The sequence below is a fragment of the Pangasianodon hypophthalmus genome, chromosome 5 (genome assembly GCF_027358585.1).
Source record: "Pangasianodon hypophthalmus isolate fPanHyp1 chromosome 5, fPanHyp1.pri, whole genome shotgun sequence".
NCBI classification, from domain to species: domain Eukaryota; kingdom Metazoa; phylum Chordata; class Actinopteri; order Siluriformes; family Pangasiidae; genus Pangasianodon; species Pangasianodon hypophthalmus.
Window position 1 is genome coordinate 2,635,923 of NC_069714.1, and position 17,814 is coordinate 2,653,736.

The following is a 17,814-nucleotide window of genomic DNA, read 5'->3' on the forward strand; positions in this document are numbered from 1 at the left end:
AAAGAAAGAAAAAAGTATTTAATAGGTCCCACAGTTTTATTGTATTGTATTTTACTCACAATATTATTTTTTATTTAAGCTACCTTTAGGCTACTTTGACTTGATAAGTTTTTTTCTTTTTGGTTGTTTTTGTTTTTTGTTAGATCACTACATAATTCCATATGTGTTATTTTATAGGTGATGTTTTCACTATTAAATGGAGACATACACACACACACACACACAGACACACACACACCTCACATGTGAGAAGGGCATGACTAGTCAGCTGTTAGAAGTTGCATGTGGATTTTAATGTTGAATCTGTCAGTCAGTTACTTAAAATGCAGAAGCCTTGCAGTTCACTAGTCATACTTGTAATGAGCTGTGTCCATTTCTGGATTGATTTCTGTGTATGACCAAATTCTTGCCTTGCCACATTTCTGCCTTTGCAATGCAGGGTCAAAATACCAAAAATCAGATAGAGCATCAAAGCTTAGGGGACAGAATCCCTAAGCCTTGATGCTCTATTTGATATTTGGTATTTTGACCCCGCATTGGTCTTTGACCACATTTTTGGATCATGTCTTTGGATCATGGATTTGTCTTACTGTTAGAGTTATTTCGGTATTGACATGGACTGTTTTGATCACGATTTGTCTGCCAGTAAACCTACTGCATATGGATCGTTACTCTGTTTCTGGGAGCCCTTTCTTCCATTATCAAGCCTGGCAAAATATGTAAACCACTGCAATTCACTTTATCACTTCTGAATTTCACAGCCTATAGCACAGTACATTTCACTGATTATTATGGTTATTATGAATGTCAACCTCTGAATTAAGTGTGATGTCATCTGAATTTGCTTATATGAAACAAATATTAAATAATGTGCAATGCCGTTATATAAATTTGCAAACATAAAAACAAACACACACACTGTAGTGCCAAACAATATAGTTTATTCCTTATACTTCATATATTTATTACCATATTTTTTATTTATTTTTTTTTTGAAGACTATATTAGTAAACAAATAAACAAACGATATTTTATCACAGAGATGACTTTCTGGCTGAATAAAGTGTTTCTACCTTATATCTTGAAATATAAACATCTCACATAAAAATTGACTGTTATTTTTGCAATAAAATAAAAAAAACATATAATCACAAATACCCACCTGTCAAATAAACAAAATTTATGATTTCTAACTAAAGCTTTGTAAGGAGAACAGTACACACCAAATCCTATTTTAGATGGAAAACCAGAAGGAAAATGTCCATACTCATTAAATTGTGGATATTTGGCCTGATACCATGACATATTTGTCATATTTGTCATTGCCTGATGTCAGGACAGATATACCAGCAAAGAAAATTAATGGCAAATTCTATATCAACACTGCATGATACCATAAAGCATTTTTTTACATTTTTTTTTTAAACTTATTCCAACCAACTAGTGAATGAATTTATCACAGTGAATATTATAAGAAATGTTGCTAATGTTGCTAATGTTGATAAGAAATGTCATCATAGAAATACTGTCTTGACAATATTGCACACAAGCACCAGATTACAGAGAGTATCTATACACCACTAAATCAGCTTCTCTAGTAAAATCAATTTCATTCATCACCAGTTACTTTTAAAGGTTGAAATCAGTTTTAAAAAAATGAAGACCCAAAACCTACAGAATATAACTCTGCTGAAAAAAAATTATACAGAATGATACAGGGCCCTATCGATGTAAGATGTAATGTTACATTACGTTCATCTCATCGACTTGCGACAAAAATGAGTTTGCACTGAATCTATTTCTGTCTTAAAGTCACCAGAAATGGCTTGTGAACTTGCCACACTCCTGCCAAATCTAAACAAACTTGACAGAAGTTTAGAAAACTAGCTAAATATGGAGAACACTGAAGAGCTTAACAAGAGCCTTTTTCACCTGTGGAGGATTTCTCATCAGCCATGCCTGTACATATTATTGAGGATATCCTGATGTGCACTGTGTTTTTAAGCCAAGGTCGGTCATTGGCATTGTTTCTGTGCTTAGCTAGTGTATTAACTCTAACTGTAAATGAATGAGTTTGAGATTTCTGAACTGAAAAATGTATTCTACTCCTAAAGCACTTTATAAAATAAACACTAATGACAAAAAAAAATTATAGCTCTGACTAGCATGAGCAAAAAGAATATAAATTAGGTTTCTATCTATATTTTTTCATTTTATATTTTACTTATATCTTACTGATCAAGGGCTACAAAGCTTCTCTGTTAGACATTTTGATTCAACAGGTCAGATTTTAATTTTAAGAATTATTTTCTGGAGTAGCAACTTAACATATCAAAAATTCATTAAACCAGCATGAAGTTTTAGTAATCTTAATCACACATCAGTTTCATTTTCAGTCACAGAAACTCTCTATTCACATTCATTATTCAGTTCTGTACTGATTTCTCTTTCATCAGTAAGGACCTCCTTGTTCATGAATGTTCCTGCCAAGGAGGATGCAGTCCTTGGTTTAACGGGAGCCATTTCTGACAGGATGATGTTGTCATTGCTTACAAGAATTGTCTTGTCCATGATTTCCTTGCTGTGCTTGGCAACCACAGCATTCAAGAAGTCATACTTGGGAGAGAGTGTGCCACTCTCAAAGAGATACTTGGCTGTGTATGAGAAGACGGCATTGCCCAAAAGTGAAGCTAGCATGGCTACAGTCTTGAAAGGGAACTTCTGCACCACAACATGCTCCACCTCTTTGGTCAGATGGTTCACCTTCTCTTCTTCATACCAACCTGGGTAGTAGATGAAAGGCGGAAGCTTGAGGTAAGGTTCCCCACCACCGATTCTCAGAAGCAAGCCAAAGATGTAGCCAGCTACTGAACCATAAGTGTTGGTTCCCTTAATGAAGAGCACACTAATTAGCTGAGGAAAGATGATAACATAGACAAGATCCGAGCTCAGGTACCACAAGCCATAAACCGTTCCGGTCAGGAGAGCCATGGCCGTGGCCAAAGCACCAAACACAAAGATTGTGATTCGCATCACCCAGACAATTTCTCGGTCCGATGCCTACAGAGAAATAAAAGACAGCTGTGTTACCAAATACTCTGATTTAGAATAGAAAAACAACACTAGCAGAATAGGAGTGCTTTATTAACTCTCATGATCTGCTGAGTACTTAGCTACTTTTCATTGTATCTTTTGACAAAATCTTCTTCCCAAAATATTACTGGAAATAGACATAAATCCCATGTACATGTTTAAGCCAAATCAAGCCTGCTCATTAGATGTCTTAAGATGAAAGATGTCTAATGAGCAAAAAAGCAAACAATTTTATTTCTGAATCAAAACAGAATATTTACACTCTTGTCTGTACACACACACATATACACACAATTTAATAAAATAAAAATAAAATAAAATACTGTACTGTATTGCTGTAAAATCATTAAGGATAGTCTTGGTCAAAGAAACAATAAATACTAAGCACTGAACACAACGCAGGAGTGCGTGTGCCCTGGTCTGTGAGCAGTTCCTTACCGACTGACGGAATGCAAGCTGGTAGATGTTGCGTGCAAACATTGAGCTTGCTGAAAGAATGGACGAATCTGCTGATGACATCACAGCAGCTGAAATGGCCCCCAAGCCGAAGAATGAGATGAAAGGTGGGCAAAGATGTTGAAGCACAATAGGCAGAATCATGTCTGATTCATCTTTCTCTGTCGGTGGCACAGAGCCATATGATGTCTGGTTCCAGTCTGACAAAAGTCCATTATTAATCATTATTGATGGGATATGCTGATTAAAATGTTTACTAAACACATTCACTAATGTTTTAATAATAATCACAAACAGTACAGTTTCATGATATTACACAGAGCACAGGCAGTAAAGTTACATACATGCAATATCTATAGTAACCATGATTATATAAAACTGTTGCAACAAAGCAGCAAGTGGTTCTGGTTAGTCCTTGGATCAAAAGCTTATGATCAACAAAAGTAATTAATTTAGTGGCAACTTCAGATAACATATATATATATATATATATATATATATATATATATATATATATATATATATATAGATAGGATATATTAGGCAGCAAAGGAACAGTCAGTTCTTGAAGTTGATGTGTTGGAAGCAGAAAAAACAGGCAAGTGTAAGGATCTGAGTGACTTTGACAAGGGCCAGCAAAACAGCAGGTCTTGTGGGGTGTTCCCGGTATGCAGTGGTTAGTACCTACCAAAAGTGGTCCAAGGAAGGACAACTGGTGAACCAGCGACAGGGTCATGGGTCATTTTATTAGTGGGATAAGTGAGCACCAAAGGAAATCTCTCTGTCTTAGCAGTGGAATGTGTAGAGGTCACCACATCCCTTCTCTCAACAGTGCTAACACCGGCCATGGCACGATCTATAACATTCTTAGGGAATCCAGGGTTTAAAATTAATTGCCCATTTCTTTACTTTTCTGGAGAAAGTCTTCATTCTCACTGCAGATACATTTAAGTCTCATTAGCTGTGAATAAGGTGGTTTTTGAATATGGTTTTTCTTTGCATTGTTTGGGAAGTGAAGAATTGTACTGCAAGTAGGAATGAGAGTCTTTCGGTTTGTAATGGATGCTGGATTTCAAAGGGGAATCTACTGATGTCAAAGACATGTTTAAGAATTTTATGCTTGAACCAGGATGAGCAATATTCCATGTACATTCCAGGGCTGGGTGAAATGTGTTTTAGGAGGAAATAAAAAGCTGGAGCTGCTCAACTGTGCAGCTGCTCAACTGTGCAGTTAGTAACGCCAAAGATGTCATCAATGTACATAAGAAATAGTGTGGGTGCATGTCCAGTAAACTTTTGCTCGATAATTCCAATGAAGAAGTTTTCATAGGAGGATCCCATTTTAGCCCATATTAATGCCTCTGACTCAGGAGTAAAACTTGGAATTGAATGTACACAATACGGCCAAAAGTATGTGGACACCTGACCATCACACCCAAATGTAGACCTACTCCAAACTGTTGCCACAAAGTTGGAACCACGCAAATGTCTGGCTTTGTATGCTGTAGCATTAAGCCTTCCTTACTACTACTGTATCTAAAGCATAATGTCTTCCATCATGACAACGTGCACAAAGCATGCTGCATAAAGACATGGTTGGCTAAGGTTTGGCCATATATATATATATATATATATATATATATATAAGATCAGGTTAAATGCCCTACCTGTAGATGCCCCTATGGCTCCGATTAGCATGGAAGGGAGCGCCATAATGAGGCAGCCAAAGGCAGCCAGGAACGAGAGGACTTGGGCATAAGTAGCTGAAGAAGCAGAAAGAACGCGTTGAAAATATACCTGCCAGGGAATCCCCCCCAACATCTATAAAACACAAAACCACAATAGTAAACACCCAAACAGGTATAGACTTATTAAAAACCAGGATAAAAATGCACAGACTGTAGAGACACATATACACAGAAGCATGTTCTTTATTTCAACTATTTTTCACATTTTAGACAAAGCTATGAACAACAATAATTATAAATCAAGATATGAAATTATGCAGTCACCAAAAATATTAAAATCATATCTAAATTTAATTCAAAATGTTTTATCTTGACTGAAAATCAGCTCTTGTGGAATGAATATCCTGATGCTCTGATGTTGATTCAGCTGGTAAAGCTCCTCTTACTGATGCCACTATCACTGTTCTGCTGCCACCATTAGATTATATACTGTAGTTACTGATTAGTTACAGGTTACAGGTTACTGGATTAAATTATTTTATATTATTCTTGATTATTAACTTTCTGTCTGATTCTCTAATCTTCTAAGTAAAAAAGAACTTTTTATTGTATTTGTTTGTCTAAACAAAAATTAGATAAATGAACTGCCACTCTAGTGTTACCATACTATTTAATTCTGGCCTCTTTAAAAAAGTAAAGCAGTAAGGTTTTGTTTTATTAGTTTAAGAGAAAGAAAACAGGAACTAACTTGTTTTGAGAATGTAACTACATCGAATTGCTGTGGTATAACAGGAATAAAACACACTGGGATATGCTATTATTGGAAAATAATCTTTAATCTTTAAAACCTTATGGTGGTAACAGTAACTCTACTTCATCACACCTCCCTATCACTGAATATTTTCCTATAATACCTTACCCTGTTCTATTTTATTCCTTACTTAGCACACTTACCAGTAGGCAAAAGTTATCTGCCCACATCCAACCATCTGAAGAATCAATCTTGCCCAGCCACGGAGTCTGAAATACTTTTTTCTTTGCTGTCACACTGATGTCTGACACTGCAGGGTTGGCTAAAGCAAAAGGTACACTGATCCACTGCAAAACAAGAAAAAATTCTCTCAGAATATTCAACAACTTCGCTTGTAGACTTAAACAAAACAAAATAAAACAAAAAAACCCTGACCAAACATTTTTGTGTGTGTATTTTGTTCTTATTATGACTGTGTGCATAGACCTGAAATGTGATATTTAATCAGTGTTTCAGTTAAAGTGCTGTTGATGCCATTTTAAAACACATAATAAAATCCTACAATATAGTTTAAATGTATGTAAAGATTTATGCTTGATCTAGTGTACACAAAAAAACTACATCTTAAAACCTGGAAACTAACATTCTTCAAGCACACATAAACTATTGAGCATTAATTTAATTTATAATTAAGCTTCCAAAAAAGCAACAAATAACAGAATCTATAGTTCTTAATTTTGGCATGTTGGTTGCTTACATGTACAGTATAGTTTTACATCTTTAGTGAGAATCTACATCATATGGCCAAAAGTATGTGGACACCTGACCATCCAAGAGTGGCGGTTATTATTGACAGCTAAGATTAATCTGGAATGGGATGTTCAACAAGCACATGTGAGTGTGATCGTCAGGTGTCCACAAACCTTTGGCAATATACACTCACCAAACACTTTATTAGGAACAGCTGTACACCTCCTCATTCATGCAATTATCCAATCAGCCAATCGTATGGCAGCAGCACAATGTATACAATCATGCAGGTACAGACTAAGAGTTTCAGTTAATGTCCACATCAAACATCAAAACAGAGAAAAAATGTGATCTCAGTGACTTTGACCATGGAATTTTCACACACTACAGTCTCTAGAGTTTACACATAATGGTGCAAAAAAACAAACAAACAAACAAAAAAACACCATAACGACTCCAAACCGGATCCGCATTTCTTCCATTACATAATAGTCACCTCCATTTAGCGGATTTGGACCTGCTCCAGTGCAGATTCGGTTCATGTATATATACTCCTGTACAGTAAAGCTGCATAAAAGCTGCAGTCATTTCACTCCTTCGGTCAGAAACCCAGTGAGCAGATGACCCTGATCCCGATCCGCTTTTCTTCTGGCACATTCTAACAATGTTAGAACAATTTAGGACAACCTAACAATTTAGCCCAGATCCAGCTGCGCGTTTGTGGCAGCGGCTCCCACATTGCGACCACGAATCATCTATTTATGCACCTATAGATGCAGTGGATAGTGGATTCGGGTTACAGTCACAATAGTGTTGCTGTTCCACTTTCAGCTGCTCCCGTTAGGGGTTGCCACAGCGGATCACTGGTCCTCATATTTGATTTGGCACAGTTTTTACGCCGGACACCCATCCCGACACAACCCTCCCCAGTTTTATCCGGGCTTGGGACCAGCACTGAGACCACACTGTTACACACAACCCTAGTGGCTGGTGTTGGTTCCCTGGCCGGGACTCGAACCCGGGCCGCAGTGTGCAGAGGCCTAACCACTAGTCCTCCAGGGACCCTTACAGTCACAATATTAATTACGCAAAATTAATTTATGCTTAGGAGACAAACAATATGCACCAGCAATATTTATCAGCCTGCTCACGCAGTACGTGGCCTTTCGCCCAAAAATATAGACCTTTAAAAAAGTAGAATCTGTTAACCTGTGAATGTGAGAAACTGCCTTTTTTTTTTTAATAAATCTGGGTTTATTAGTCGTCAGATGAGTAACCTTGTTTTTGTTTCTGATTACAAACATTTTAAAAACAAAAACTGCTCCTAGCACATGAATATCTGATTACAAACATTTTAAAAACAAAAACTGCTCCTAGCACATGAATATCTGATTACAAACATTTTAAAAACAAAAACTGCTCCTAGCACATGAATATCTGATTACAAACATTTTAAAAACAAAAACTGCTCCTAGCACATGAATATCTGATTACAAACATTTTAAAAACAAAAACTGCTCCTAGCACATGAATATCTTAAGTAACCTTATAGGCACCAATTCAGCTGAAGAGAAAACTGAGGCGGGAAAGTGGAGCTGCTGAGGTCCAGGTAATCATTCAAATTTTAAATATACTTACTCTGCTGTGATATAAATTTGGAAAAGAAACGAAACCTAGCTAGCCACACTTTTTTAAATTTTAGAAATGATGTGAAATATAATACAAGCAAGCTGTTGTACACTTGAACTAACTTAGTTAGCTCCTCCAACAGCTATTCTAATATTAAAGTGTGAGGAACAGCAAATGGTCCACTTTAAATTATATACCCTTACTGTTGAGTACAAAACAACACTAACACCGAAAAACTTAAATACTGTATATGTAAAAATGAGCTGTGGCTAACTTACTAAAAACAATAACTAAGTTACTAGCTAGCGAACATGAGCTAACTAGCTAAGCCTTTGTTATTATAAATTCCATTTAACTATAAGAAATTTAAATTTGCAGCTCGGTTCAACATTGGTTATGCACTGCAAACTTCATCTGGGCATCTTTTTTATCTGTAGCTAATGAGTAAGATGATTAGCAGCTGCCAAACTTTAGCTACTTTGGTCGGATTGACCCAGTAACAGTACCCCAGGCAGAATGCTCAATACAAGGCTCAAGACACATACATTTGGTCTATTATGTTCTGTTTTAAATATGTTTTAGATGAAATCTGGACAGAATATAATGTAAATATCAAGTGTGCATTAACTACGATTCATGTGTTGGGAACACTTAAACCTGAGATACATAAATACAACCGCGGACAGGGATTGGACCAGTTATGGCTCTTAACTGACCCCAGATGAATTTCATATACCTTAATCAACTTTTTGCAAAATTTGATTGATAATGATGTTCAACCAATCACTGCTTAGCAACTGCCTCTAAGTACTACTTCCTTGAGAAGTGAATGAAAAACACTGACAAAACTCATCAGAAGAAATTGCATGTGGTGGCAGTAAATTAGTCAGAATTATTTGGCCAAGAGATGGTTAAATGTGTTAACAAGGAAAGTTCATTCTGATCATCTGAAGGGTGGTGCTGTTTTTATTTTTTATTTATATTTAATGTTTTGGATTAAATCTAACCTATGTGGAAGACCATAGTCACAACTCAGTCAGAACTATTAACACCAGCTCTAAGGTAAACTAAACATGTAAATCTAGGTTACTGTATTTGCTAGCATCCCTTTTAATATGATATCAGATGATAAATAACTTTACAGAACAATGTTTAGATTAGTTACAGTGTAATGTATAACATTCCCTCAAATTATTTTGACACCCCTGATTTAAGCACAATAATGTGATGGTAGCATAATCTCATTGTGTAGCTTTTGTATTTTGTTGTCACATTGTATGTCATTTAGCCCACGCTGTGTTCATGTTCTTGCCATGCGTATCTAGTTCTTATTTGTTCTTGTTCACTCTAACAGACACCAATCTGCAAGTGTATCTGCCTCTGCTATCAATCCGTGACATATATCTGTGCAAACAATAAAATATTACCAATATTACTGTATATTTAAGCTTGTTGTCAAAAACCTTTTCTAGCAATAACAGTGTGATGGCGGGCGGGCGGCCCACACACAAAAGGCGCACATCGCTCCTTGCACAACTGCCGGTAGGGTGCTGAAAGGACAGCGCCACTTCAGCACCCATACTGTTTTGGACAACCAGAGTGCGTGTGGCTGTGAGGCAGAGCGAATTAATTCTTCATGGCTGGCAGACAATATCCACCATGGCAGCTATCTACCCCCCTGGAGGAGCTGGAAGGATATAAAAGGAGCCCGCAGCAGCGCAGCAGATAAGGTAGGAGAAGTATACAACACCACTAATGGTTGTTTCTCTCTCGCTCTCTCTCTCTGCTTTCGGAAGGCAACATCAGTGGGGAAGATGGTCCCCTTTTTCCTGCTGCTGTGCTGGGGCTCTCTAAAAGCTGCCACTACTAACCCTCCATCTCCTCAGCGTGCCGCTACGTGGAGATTACCGCACCAACCTCAGAGACGACCTGAACTGCACTCAACCCCACCAGCCCCTTCACATTTGAATTACTGCTGCACAACTTATCACTGTAAATAAAAGAGCAAATTCCCCTAACCAACGACCTCTCTGTGCTGTGTTCCTTTGTGTGCTAAGTTCTCGCTCATCACAAGTGATGGAGAATGTGAGCAGCACAGCATACAGAGAGCGGGGTGGATAACTTCTTCCACCAGTTCCTGCAGATGAGCCTGCAGCACCAGGCCAACACTGAGGAGCTGGCCTGTGGACTTCAAAACACCACCAAAGAGCTCCTAGAATTGAAGAAGATGGTTGGTGCTGCTGTAGCGGTCCCCCTCCCCAACCCCTGCCATAAGGCCCAGTGCCTCTTGTCTATGCTGATGCCTGATGAAGACGTTGAAGCCTTTCTCCTGATGTTTGAGCGGGTCGCCCAGCAGGAAGATTGGCACAGGAAAGACTGGGCCCCGGCCTTCGCTACACTTCTCACCGAGGAGGCCCAGCTGGCCGATCACGCCCTAATGGTAGAGGAAGCGGCCCACTAAGCCCGGGTTAAAAGTGAGATCCTCTTACACCGTGGTCTCTCACCCACCAGCGCAGCGGCGGAGCTCCAAAGCCACCCCAAGGAGCCAAATGGACAGCCTGCTGAGGATCACGAAATGGTGGCTCCAGCCAGAGCACCTGTCCAAAACCGAGGTAGCCAAGAGGCTGGCTATGGACCAGTTTCTGAGGGCTCTGCCACCTGGCAAGTGGAAAGCCATGGGGATGAGAGGAGCCCAACACCCCTGAGAGATGGTAGAGGCACTAGCGCAAGCATTTGCTACATTGGAGATTGGCGGAGTGAAAGGCGAGACCTCCCCCGCCTCCACTAACTTGGGGAGGGGAGACCCAGGCCCACTTGCTCCGCCTATGAGATGCTGTCGGACGTGTCCATGCCCACAGAGCTGGATCCTGCCATCCTATGACCCCTAGATAACCCCTGGCTGGCCCGCTGTGCACTCCATACCGCAACAACTCCCAACCTACCCACTATCAGCGTGAAGATCAACGGCCGCCCAGTAACGGCGCTGCTGGATTCAGGAAGTACCGTAACTCTAGCCTGGCCCTATGTTCTGCCCGCAACGAGGCCCTCCAGCTTCCTAAAGGTAACCTGCATCTACGGGGACGTCCAAGAAGTCCCAGCAGCCCAAGTCCCATTCGAACACCAAATTTCTAAGTACCCCCTCACCGTCGGCCTCCTCCACGAACTCCCCATTCCTCTACTACTGGGCCGAGACTGGCCTGGGTTCCTGACAGCCAGAGCAATGCAGGTGACAAGGAAGAGGTGAACTAAGAAAACGCGGTCATGGATCCAGCGGGCCTGCTTGGCGTGGGATGACGGCAATGCCAGAGTGACCTCAGGAGGTGAGTCCAATCCCCCTGCTAACCCTATCTCTGTTGTGTCTACCCGGGTCGCTCGAGAGGGAAGTTTCAGCTGGGAGCAGAAGGGCGACCCCCGGAGCCAGGTGCAAGTTATTGAAGGCGTACGACAGTGGCCAGACCAGGGCCTCTCTGACACCCACTTCCTGGTACGCGGAGATCTACTGTACCAGAGAACAAACAGATGAAGAGAGCCTTGTCAGCTGCCAGTGGTTCCCCAAGGCCGTACCTGGGCCTTAATGCACCTGGCCCATTCACATCCCCTCTGAGGCCACCTGGGGGCTCGAAATACTTTGGAAAAACTAAAGGACTGCTTCATCTGCCTGGTATGGATGCCGAAGTCAGTTCCTGGCACGGTGGCAAGGCCCGTACATGGTCCTCAAGTGGGTGAGTCCTGTAATTTACAGACTGCAGCAACCAAGTAAGCATGCAGACAGACAGATTTACCATGTCAACTTGCTGAAAAAGTGGACAGAACCTAACCCCCATGTGTCTGCTTTCTCTCTACCTAACACAGATCCGTCTGAGCCTGCCTTGGTCCACCAAAGAGAGGAGCTCACGCCAGCTCAGTCCCAGGAGTTGACAGAGTTGGTGGACCAGTTTGCTGACGTCTTCTCTTCGGTCCCCGGCAGAACACATCTGGTCCACCACGACATCAAAACTCCGCTGGGAGTCGTGGTTAAACAGTGGCCCTCCCGCGTTCCACAAGCCCACTGTCAGGCGATCCAGGAAGAGGTCAGCCGGATGCTCAGAGATGGAGTTATTGAAGAGTCGATGAGTCCTTGGTCCAGCCCCATTGTTGTGGTGCCCAAGCCCGACGGGAGCATCCGGCTGTGCAACGACTTCCGGAGTCTAAACCAGGTATCAGACTTTGACATGTATCCCCTCCTAAGTGTGGAGGACCTGGTGGACCAACTGGGGAAAGCCTTCTTGGTTTTGGCCAGTTATTACCGCTGTTTTGTCCCTAACTTTTCCTCAATTGCCTCTCCCCTCTCTGATCTCACCAGGAAAGGCCAGCCGGACCGGGTGCAGTGGAGTCGGGAGGCAGAGGAAGCCTTCAGGAGACTGAAAGAAGCATTGATGAGCTCGGCCTTCCTAAGGAACCCCAAGTTCACCCTCCCCTTCATTGTGCATACCAACGCATCCGAGACAGGGCTAGGGGTGGTCCTGTCTCGGGTCTTCGTTTGGGAGAAGCACCCGGTCCTCTATGTAAGCTGAAAGCTGTCCCCCACAGAGCATAAATATGCCGCCGTGGAGAGATAGGCCTTGGCCATCAAATAAACCATTGAGGAGTTACACTAGTACCTGGGGTCTGGCACTGTGATGGCAGGCGGGTGGCCCGTGCACAAAAGGCGCACATCGCTCCTCACATGATTGCTGGCAGGGTGCTGTGTTCATTTGTGTGTTAAGGTAAATAACATAATAAAGCTACATGATCTGGGCCACATTTGCCTTGGATAAGCAGGGGTTTAAGGTTGGGAGCTAGGCCAGAGCTCGTCTAACTGTAACTCTTGTGCCCACTGTAGCCTCAGATTCCTGTTCTTGGCTAACAAAAGTGGAATCTGATGTGGTTATCTTTCCTGCTGGCTTGAACCAATCTGGCCTCTGACCTCTCTCATCAACAAGGCATTTTCACCCACAGAACTGTCGCTCACTTGATGAGTTTTGTTTTCATACCATTCTGAGTAAACTCTAGAGACTGTTGTGTATGAAATTCTAAGGAGATCAGCAGTTATAGAAATACTCAAACCAGCCCATCTGGCAGCAACAACCATGGCACTATCAAAATTACTGAGATCACATTTTTCACCATTCTGATGGTTGATGTGCACATTACCCGAAGCTGCTGGCCTGTATCTGCATGATTTTATGCATTGCACTGCTGCCACACAATTGGCTGACTAAATAATTTCATAAGCGTACAGGTGTTCCTAATAAAGTGCTCAGTGAATGTAATGTAGGCCATATTAATGAAATACTATCAATGAAACCAATTTTAAAGGCACGGTAATCTTTTTTTTAATTACTCCTTTCTAGTGCAGCTGATAATTCTCCAGTGAGCAAAAAAAAAAAATTTGTGCTTTGACAAAAAAAAAATTAATTGCAAGAAGTGCAGTAAAACCAGAGTAAAAACTAGCAGTGCTTTTCCATAATGGAATTATTACTAGTGAAGGGAATTAAGCTGGATACAGAATTAGCGATTTTGCTTCTAGACACAATCTGTATAAAGCTTTAAATTGTTTGAATGGCCAGATTTACATAACAAAAAAAGTAGATGTTTGTTTTTTCATTACAAAGAAAAAAGGAAATGAGCTGAATTTTCCATGTTATAACTTGGCTTTCAAGCAGTTGAATGTCCAAGCGTGTATGAAAGTCATGTCATGGCAGTTCTTGCTAATGCTAACACTATTTAGCATGCTAACTCTACTTGAACCACTATAGGTGTCTTGGGGCGGAGCTTTGTGTACATGGGCAGGAATAGAGTAAAAAAAGTAAAAAGAAAAATTCAAATCTTATTCACCTCCACGTTTTAACCTTTAGAGCCCTAATCTTGCCAAATAATGACCAAGCTTGCCTAATGCACCTTTAATATTAATTTATTTTTATAAAGATCATGCTGGCGCTGATCTGCAATGAAGCTACATTTCCCTAATAGTCATGCACAACACACTACATTGCCAAAACATAATATTTTCATTTGCAGTGTTAACTGTGAATAAATAGTGCTGTCTAAAAAATACTATAAATATTATACAATATTAATCTCACAGGACCAGGTCCAGACTTATAATCCACATTTTCATAACTACATAAAAGTCCAATTAGTTTCACTTTAGTTACTGAATAATTATCTGAGATTTATGTGCATGCAGTAATTCCGTTAAGACTCACCAAGCCTACAAAAATGCAGAAAAGTTGAACCACATCTGTGTAAGCCACTGAGTATAACCCACCCACCAGTGTGTAGAAGATGGCAATCAGCGCTGATATTATAACAGACATGTTGATGTTGATGTCCACTATGACACTTAAGGTGGCACCTGTTGAGGAATGATAACTTTTGAATTAGGATACTTACAAATATATGTAATATTCGCATCATCCTGTTATATTCAGTGCTTCTGTATGTTTGTGTTTGAGTAATTTGTTCCTGTTTTCAGGAAGTCCAGTCCATGTGGATGTCACTGCAGTCTATCCAGTCCTTGTTTTATGTGTTTCTGGGTCTCTTTCTCATGTGTTAACTGGACATTTGGAGACCTGTTTTAATATGTAGGTAAAGTGGATGTAATGGCTTTTTCCTACTCACATGGTTTTGTGCCTCTATTTTTTTTATGTGACATTTTGAACTGAAATTGTCTGGGATTGCCCCATTTGAATATTGTTAGCCTAGTTTTTTGCTTATATATTTTGTATATAGTACACCTAGTGGCAATTTAGCATAGCCAATCCACCTACTGGTATGTTTTTGGGAAGGGGAAGGAAACCTGAGGAAACCCAAGTAGCCATGGGGAGAACATGTGAAACTTTGCACAGTAACCTGAGCTTTACCAGGGACTCTGGTTTTGTGAGCCAGCAATGCTACCTGCTGTGCCATCATACTGCCCTTTTTTGTGATTTCATTTATTACTTTGGCCTCGGTCACACCTGATGTTTTACCTGGTTCTTTTAGCACAGATCTTGTTTTTAAGATACACATCAGTTTATCGCTGGATTTGTTTGTCTGTGTAAAGCTGACATAAAGTGAGTTTGAACTGTACTTACGCCCATCTTGAGATACAGGCAGTGCCAGGTCATACATAAAATGTATTTTGGCTACTCTTTTCAGACAAATTAGAATGTTTTTTTTTTCTTCCTGCTTGACTTCATCTTGTTGAATGAAGGTTGAATGTATTAAGCATTCACAGCTATAATGTGGTCTTAATAACAGTGGAACATTTACATACCCAGTGCTGACAAAATGGCTGCTGACCAGAAAATTTCCCCCATCAAGGCTGGTATAAAGAGAAGGCCACCCATTCTCTTCCCATAAAGCTGCTGAAAGGGATCGAGCATGGTCACATATCCCCTGGACCGCATGGGCTTGGCAAAGAACAGACCACCTAAAGCACAAAGATAGGAGTGTGAAAAACATGAGCAATGCTTCTAGGAAGCATTTCAGAATTGCATACATGTTAACAAATGCATACATGTTGTCCTAAGAAAGCTAAATATGGAAATTTAATTTTACCAAATCACATGCTGATTGGTGCTGCCTAAAGTTCTTCTGGGATTCATCTCTTTACTTTTTTTCAGTAATAGGGCTATTAACAAAATGTTTGACTCAGCAGTGAAAACATGGCTCTGTGGCAGAGTATTGGCTATATATCCTGACAAAATCAATATTAGACAGCTGAGTTATTTCTAGGAAGTGTCAACTGAAGTGAGGAACCCAGGCAGCAGCAATTTGACTTGACTTGAGCAGTTCCAGAAGAGAGAAGCTGACAACCCCAAGAAAACAAGGTTTATAGGTGGCTAACTTTGACAACAACTGGAGTTGTTGTGCATTTATAAAAAAAATCAGGTATGTAATGTGTGTGAGCCTTACCTACTACCAAGCTAAGTGCATAACCAAAGGGTGCCTGTGCCCATGCCAGTCCATAGCCAGGCAAATACACATATTCTGCTGTTCCATTGATATATCCACCACCAACCCACGTGGCTAGAAGTTTTCAGAAAAATAAAACATACATGAAATTACTAAACTTGCTTGCAGTGCAATTACAAAGTGTGTGTGTGTGTGTGAGAGAGAGAGAGAGAGAGAGAGAATCTCTTCACTAGTCTGTATACTATTGTATTCTTGTATTATATTCTGGTAAATAAATGCGCTTAAGATACAAAGACAATAAATATGTTATAATAAATTTTATATGTTATAATAAATTTCACATTAGAACCAAATCAATTTTCACTAAAACAATACGTACTGGTGCCTGAATGATGTTTTCATTTGCATGTATTTTTCACTAGAAATCAATAATTCAAGGCTTTCTCCAAGAAAACGGGTACAGTCTCTGGGCTGCCTTTAATAAATTAACATATCAGTATTAATAATTAGCTCATGTATAAGCGCCTTCATTTGATTTTTACACTGGTACAGATTCGACTGTTTGTTTACAAAAAAATCAGTGTTTAAAATCCTTTTGCCAACTATGTAGGCTACTGCAATACATTAGCGTCGAACATTAAGACTGTTGAACATAATTTAAACAAAGGAATATGTCATTTTAAAGTCAGAGGAAACATCATTTGCATATCTAAAGTAGATTTTTCCCCAACCTCATTTTCAAAGTCAAACTTACCGGTCATAGTAAATCCACCGACAAAGAGCCCAATGTCCCGTCCTCCCACCATTATAGATTCACTCTGGTCTGTACTGTATCCAACCCCAGAGTTTTTGTTTTTCCAAGCTGCCCAAATTCCAACAAATAAGATGAGCAGATAAAAGAGCGCGATCGCCACCAATCCTTCCACATGGATGGCCATCTTCAGCTTTTCAGGCGCACTTCAGGAAGGAGCTGAAGGAAAAATACGCACAGTGAAGTGCAGGCAAAAAGCAGAGCCCATTCACATCCGGCAATTCGGCTTGAAGAGCTGACAGTTTAAGATGCTTTAAAACGCTCACATTTTCACATTTATTCAGACTAAGAAATTTAAATGCTTTATATAAAAGGCATGGTTTCTCTAATTATAATACCGTTTCCACAAGACGTATGTTTCATACATTTTAATAATAATAAGTTTACACAAAAACAGTTTATGCAGAAATCAAATCAATATGCAAGTAGGAATACGTTAGAAATGGTGATAAACACGGTTCTTGTTGGTTAGAAACAAATAAAAAGTACTAAAGAAATGTTAGCCATAAAAAACGAACTATGAATAAAATTCGAACAATTATTCTTACAATTTCAGTCGTATATGTGTAAATAATTCTCGAATGTATCCTGAAATTAAAGATGACAGAGATAAGATTACACAAAACTGGCAGCAAAACTCCGATATCCAAGCCAAGCGTTCCAGGGCTTCTTAAGGGAGCTGGATTTCGTCAGAAGCCTGTGGACGTCACTGAGTC

The 17,814-nt window shown here is 40.0% G+C and overlaps 1 protein-coding gene across 1 annotated transcript; it reads right to left on the minus strand.

Moving 5' to 3' along the window:
- Nucleotides 1–1,146: 1,146 nt before the first annotated feature.
- LOC113547075 (high-affinity choline transporter 1) lies at nucleotides 1,147–17,257 on the minus strand. Its single transcript, XM_026947281.3, has 8 exons — nucleotides 17,042–17,257; nucleotides 16,288–16,401; nucleotides 15,647–15,802; nucleotides 14,595–14,743; nucleotides 6,192–6,335; nucleotides 5,217–5,370; nucleotides 3,532–3,749; nucleotides 1,147–3,060 (listed from the first exon to the last, which is right to left on the minus strand). The coding sequence occupies exons 1-8, from the start codon at nucleotides 17,223–17,225 to the stop codon at nucleotides 2,410–2,412; spliced, it is 1,770 nt and encodes a 589-aa protein (XP_026803082.1). The 5' UTR covers nucleotides 17,226–17,257; the 3' UTR covers nucleotides 1,147–2,409.
- Between the last annotated feature and the right edge of the window lie 557 nt (nucleotides 17,258–17,814).

What these genes read in the sequence shown, in the direction of transcription:
- LOC113547075 (XM_026947281.3), bottom strand. Translation starts at nt 17,225, where the DNA reads ATGGCCATCCATGTGGAAGGATTGGTGGCGATCGCGCTCTTTTATCTG. An exon ending in TGCACTTAGCTTGGTAGTAG is followed by an intron (nt 15,803 to 16,287) that starts GTAAGGCTCACA and finishes TTTGTGCTTTAG; the next exon opens with GTGGTCTGTTCTTTGCCAAG. An exon ending in AGCCATTTTGTCAGCACTGG is followed by an intron (nt 14,744 to 15,646) that starts GTATGTAAATGT and finishes ATTCCTCAACAG; the next exon opens with GTGCCACCTTAAGTGTCATA.